General features: G+C 62.7%; 1 protein-coding gene across 1 annotated transcript; it reads right to left on the bottom strand.

The window, feature by feature from the left end:
• Window positions 1-780: 780 nt before the first annotated feature.
• PDX1 (pancreatic and duodenal homeobox 1) lies at window positions 781-4932 on the bottom strand. The gene is made up of 2 exons (XM_050914482.1): window positions 4536-4932; window positions 781-1169 (listed from the first exon to the last, which is right to left on the bottom strand). The coding sequence occupies exons 1-2, from the start codon at window positions 4930-4932 to the stop codon at window positions 781-783; spliced, it is 786 nt and encodes a 261-aa protein (XP_050770439.1).
• Between the last annotated feature and the right edge of the window lie 910 nt (window positions 4933-5842).

Here is a 5842-nt window from a genome sequence, read left to right as displayed (position 1 = left end):
CGCAGCCTCTGGCGGAGCCCGGAGGAGGGTCTGGCTACCTGTGCCGGTCATCGGGAGCCGGTCATCGGGGGAGACAAATCCTGCCCGCAGGACACTCGGGCTTTTTTTTTTTCCTTCTTTTTTTTTTTTTTCTTTTTTTCTTTTTTCCCAAAGGCAAAAGAAAACGAAACAAACCAGGTTCCAGTTTCCAAAGAAGTGAATAATAGTCCTGGGGGAAGTCCTCGGTAGAGCTGATGCCCCGGGGCCTCTGGAAGGGACGGGGACGGCGGGGTGCCAGCCCCGGGAAGGTCTGGGATGCTCGGCTCCGCGTCCGCGCTTGTGCAGCGCCGGACCCGCGCCCCGACCGGGCAGCCGTCCGCGGTAAGGCGGCGTGCTCTCGCTTCTCCTCCGGTTTCCAGACCGCTCCGTGCACCCCGGGTTGTACACACCGTCGGTGGCCGCCCGAGACCCGCCTTCCCCGGGGGAAGCCGCCCCGTAGGACCTGCTGCGGCGCGGGGTGCCCGGAGAGAGCGGGGCGCAGCTCGCCGCCATCCCGGCGGCTCGCTGCGGCCTCCTCCGGCCTTCCGGCCCGCAGCGAGCCTTTCTTTGCTACAGCTGAACACCATTCATTTAATTTTCGCAGGGCGGGAGTTTCGGAGTGGAGGCACCGAGTTTCCCCGGGGAAAGGCGGGAGAGGGTCGGCCACGGCACGGCACGGCGGCGGGAAGCCGGTGCCAGCCTCTCGGCTCCCTCCCCGGTCCCCTCCTCTTCCTCGGCCCGGGGCGTAGGGCTCCCCGCGGCTCACCGAGAGTCCTGCTGCCTTCTGGGGGCGAGGCTAGGGGCAAGCAGGTCCCTGGAGGCCCCCGAGGGCAGGTTCCCGGGGGGGCACGGCTGGAGCTCCTCCTTGCCCTGGAGCTCCCCGGAGGACACCACACAGTCTTGCTCGGGGTCATTGCTGTTGCCCGCCCCTCGCTTTTTATCCTCTTCCTTCTTCCACTTCATCCGCCGGTTCTGGAACCAGATCTTGATGTGCCTCTCGGTCAAGTTCAACATGACAGCCAGCTCCACCCGCCGCGGCCTGGAGATGTACTTGTTGAAGAGAAACTCCTTCTCTAGCTCCAGCAGCTGCGCCCGGGTGTACGCCGTCCTCGTCCGCTTGTTCTCCTCCGGCTCCACCATGTAGGACCCCCCTGGAGAGAAGGGAAAGTCAGCCCCGGCCCGCCCGGCCGCCCCGTCGGGCTGCGGAGGGCCACGTCCCCGCACTCCTGCGTGGCGGACACGCGGGGGGAAGCAAGCTGGGTGAGGGGGCGGCCTCGGGGACCCCCCCCCGGCTGGGCACAGTGAGGCAGTGCTGGTGGTGGCAGTCACGACTGCTGCTATTTTATTTTATAATAATTTAATAATTTTTCGTAACAATTGGGTCGAAGTTTTCAGGGAAGCGCCGTCCCTCAAACCGAGGGAGACGCTCAAGCGCCACCATTTGCGTGTCGCCGACAGCTCCGAAGGGCTCCCGGATCCAGGGTCTGGCAATTGCTCAGATTCGTGTAGAAAAAGAAAAAGAAAAAGAAAAAGAAAGAAAAAGGAAAAGGAAAAGGAAAAGGAAAAGGAAAAGGAAAAGGAAAAGGAAAAGAAAAAGAAAAAAACCAACCCCCCAAAACCCAAAACAAACCGGAAAAAACCCAAATAAAAACCCCAACAACAAAAAAAACCCCACCAAAAAAAGCAATAATACAAAAAAATTACTTTCGTGTGTGCCACACCCACACAAGCAGCCAAACAAAATATAATTTAAAAAATAAATAAATAAATCTCACCTCCCCAGTCAACGACCCGGAGGAGAAGCCAGCCCGCCAGCGGAGGGCCCGCAGGCCGCGGGCGGTGGCGGCGGGGTCCCGGGGAGGCGGCGCGGCGGGGAGCGGGCTGCCGCCGCCGGGCAGGGCGGGCGGGCGGGCGGCTCGCCCCGACGAGGCCTCGCCGCGGGCACCGGGCGGCACAGGCCGCAAAAAGGTGGGGGCAAATCTCACGGAACAGGAGTTCGGGGGTTTCTCCCGGGATATCGCCACCGAGCAGCCCTGGGCCCGCGGAGGCTTCGGCCCTTTCCCGGCCGCCGGGACCCCCGCGGGAGGCAACGGGGCGGGCGCCGGCGCGGCTGCCGGGCCGGGAGCGGGACCGCAGCCCCTACGTTTCGCCAGGTTGGTGAAACCTGGTATTTCTCGTTCCCGGAAAGAGCAGCAGCAGCAGCAGCGGAATCGCCATTGCCAGCGCGGCCGCCGCCGTCCTGCGTGGGCACTGGGGCGCGGGTGGTACCGGCGGCGGCAGCGAGAGGGGCCGGGGATGGGCACTGAAACTCACGGCCGCTATTGCCAACTCCGGGAGCCCAGCTGGGTACGCTTTTGGTGGCGGTATCATCTGTAGGGAACAGTGCTTTAAACAGCCAGATTGAAACAGCCATTTCAAGAGAGCTACGCGGGCTCTCCCGACTCTCATCTTCCTATTCCCACGATTTTATATATATAATGTTTATAAATACAAATATATGTATATAAACTTTTATATATATATGTATTAAAATATATACTTAAAATACATGTACATATGTAAAAATGTTTATGAATACAAACCTATGTATATACACCTATGTATATAGATATTAATATATATATAAAAATAAATGGTTATGCATAAAAATGTTTGCAAATATAAACCTCTGTATATACACGTATGCGTGTGTATGGATCTGAAAAAATTGTTCTGTTATGGTAAAGTAAACTGGTGCTACGGGGAAGGCGGAACACTTGGGGTCTGTCGGAGGGCCGCGGCCTGCCGGGCCCGGGGCTCGCCGGGCCGCGCTCCCCGCCATGCCCTGTCCGCGGGACGGGGCGAGCCCCGGGAGATGGTCGTCAGCCCCCGGGCCGGCGGCCCCCGCGGGCGGCGGAGCCCGGAGCCGGACACGGCGGGTGGCACCGGGCCGGGCTCGGCCGCGGCCTCTCTGGGCGCCTTTCCCCGGAGAGGACACCGCAACGCCCTGCAGAATCCATGGACGCCTAAATCCCAAGGGTTTCCGTAAAAAATAAATCCCTAGGCTATATAGACTGCAATATATCCCGTGCAAATATACTGGGATTTGGCTACGAGCGTTATGTAGGCGACCGGCATAGCGCTGTGCCCCTTCCGCTGTCCGGGCGTGCACCGTGCACCCGCGATAGGAACGGCCCCGTGCGTGCGTGTGCTTGCACACACATCGCAGGCAGGGTGTCATGCTGTGACACAGCCCTTGCCTGGACCTCTCGGGAGAGCTGGGAAGAACAGGGAAGAGTTTTCGGCTTTTACGGGGAAAGTTTCGTTTTGCTGCTGGTTTTGTCGTTCCTCGGGTACAGGAGACAGAGAAAAAAAGGAGTAGTTCGAAAGTTTGGCTTTATCTTTTTTTTTTTTTTTTTAATTCCCGAAATTCATTCAACCCAAGGAAAACGACCTGATTTTCTCTCCACCCCCCCGCCTCCGGCACAATCTCTGCCGCCGAGTCCGCGGCGTGGGGCAGCGCTCCTCTCCCCTTCCCGGCGGATGCGCCTCCGTGGGGACTAGGGACCGCCGCCTGTCCTTCCTCCCCCCTCGGTCTGTCCCATGCAATTCCCAAACTATTTCATGGTGATTTTAATACTCCAGTCCTTTTTTCAACTGTCTATTTGAACAAAGCCATTAATATAATATTTGCCGTATAGGCGTGACAAAGGCGCAGGACACGATAACATTGTGCAGGCAGAGACAAAAATATTGTTGGGCAGCGGAACTTTCTGCCTAGATAGAGTTTCTTCCCCTCGCTGGCAGCTCCGTTTCGTTTGTGCATTGTTTCCCCTGCCCTGGGTTTTCGCTTGGAAAGGTGCAGTTGCGGCTAAAACTCACCGGGAAGCGGGAGGGGGTGGGATACAGGGGCCGGGAGAGGAGGCGGATTCTGCCGCCCGGGCGCCGCTGAGAGCCGAGAGGCAGCGGAGAGGGGCAAGGCGGCTGCCCCGGGCTTTCGGGGGCTGCTCCGCGGCTGCACGGTCCGCGCAGGGACGCGGGGCGGCCGGGCCGTGTCCTGCCCTTGCAGCCCTGCCTGCCGCTTCCCCGGCCGCTCCACCCCGCGGGTGTCTCCGCGCCCCCGGCCTCGCCCTGCGCGACCTCCGCCCCCGCGCGGAGCCCACCGCGCCCGCGGAGCGGCAGCACCGCGGAGCCCTCCCGCTCGGCGAGGCAGCAGCTCCCGGGAGGCGTTTGCACGTCAGCCCGACTTGGCGACAATTAGTTAATTGGTGAAAAAATAATTCGTTAATAATTGCTTGGGGCTTCAGCAGCGCGGGCAGCGGCGAGCCCGCCGGCGCGGACCGGAGCGCCGGCTCCCACCCCGGCGTTCAACCCGAGGGGCTGGCAGGGGGGAAGGAGCGTCCCGGGGAAGCGACCCACCAGGACCTCTCCACGCTACACCCGAGCGGCGGGAGCAGGACCGGTGCAGGGGAGGGTTCCTGCCCGCCGAGAGGGAGAGAAGCGGCGGGGCAGAGGCAGAAGGAGGCGGCGGGGCTTACCGGTCCACTGTCCCTTCCAGGCGTGCGATTTGGTGGACTTCATCCAGGCAAAAGGCACCTGCACTCGGGGCTCCTCTATCGCCCCCGTGTCCGCCCCGTCTGCGAAAGGCAGTGCGTCCTGGTGGGGAGGAGGAAGATGAGGGTGGTGATGGTGATGGTGATGAAGGTGGGAGACCCCGGCATCCTCTGTGATGGGGGGCACCTCGTAAGGCGAAATGTCTGGCGGGCTGCCTTGCTCGAGAGCCCCTAGGGCGCTGGGGTAAGGAGTCTGCTGCTGCCTGCCCATGTACAGGCAGGCGGGAGGGCTGGGGTTGTAATCCTGCGCCTGGGCTCTCTGAAACGCACACGACTCCTTGTAGAGCTGCGCCGAGGCGTAATACTGCTCCTCGGTGTTCATGGCGAGCGGGACCGGGGATGGGGGGGTCTCGCAGCTTAGGGACACATAGGGCTGCTCCCGCTCCCGGCACCCGGGATGCCTCTTTGACAGCTCGCCGCCCCGTCGGGCCCCGCCGCCCTGCCCGGCTCCCGCTGCCTCCCCATAGGCGCCGCTCCCCCACGTGAGCCCTCCCGCAGCCCTCCTGGGCGGGGCGCGACCCATAAGAGGCCACCCAGGGTGGCCCCGGCCCCGCAACCCCCTTCCCCTTAGCCGGGCAGGCACCGGGACCCCCCGACCCCGCCGCGGGGTGCCGCTCCCTGCTTTGGGGCGAGGAGCCCCGCGGCGGGGGGGGGGGGCTTGCGGGGGCCGGGGAGGGGGGGTCAGGGGATTGCCCCGACGTGCGGGGCGCTCCGGGAGGGATGGCCCCTAAACCCACCTTCTCCGTCCCCGCCCCGCTTGCCCAGGGGCTGCTCATCCCCCAGCCTGCCCGGGCACGGCCCGGAGAGGAAAACCCTCGGGGGGCCGGGAACGGACAGGGCTCCTGGAGGGGCTTGGCATCAGGGCACTTTGGGCTGCGGCGGCATCTCGACCAGGGATGCGGGTGTCCGGGGACGGGCAGGGTGCGCCGGGGGGTCGCTCCCTCGGGGGGGACCCGTGTGCTGGAGCCCTGGGAGCAGGCAAGGACCGGCTTTCTGGCCGCTCTCCCCCTGCCCGGGGGGATGCGGCCGGCGGGGACCACAATGCTATCACCAGGGCGAGCGATAGGCAGCGGATTGTTTGCCCAAGAGGTAAATTTGGGAGCCTTCCCCGCGGCTTGGGCTGCAATGTGTTGACCCTCGGAGATAATCTGCTCCGAGCTGGTGCCGGTTGACTTGGTGACGAGGCTATGAGGAGGCGGAGAGCTACCGAAAGGGACAAAGATCATTTCCCT

The sequence above is a fragment of the Gymnogyps californianus genome, chromosome 1 (assembly GCF_018139145.2).
Source record: "Gymnogyps californianus isolate 813 chromosome 1, ASM1813914v2, whole genome shotgun sequence".
In the NCBI taxonomy this organism is placed as follows: Eukaryota; Metazoa; Chordata; class Aves; order Accipitriformes; family Cathartidae; genus Gymnogyps; species Gymnogyps californianus.
The sequence above is the reverse complement of the archived record's forward strand: the minus strand, read 5'-3'. Positions and strand labels throughout refer to the sequence as shown.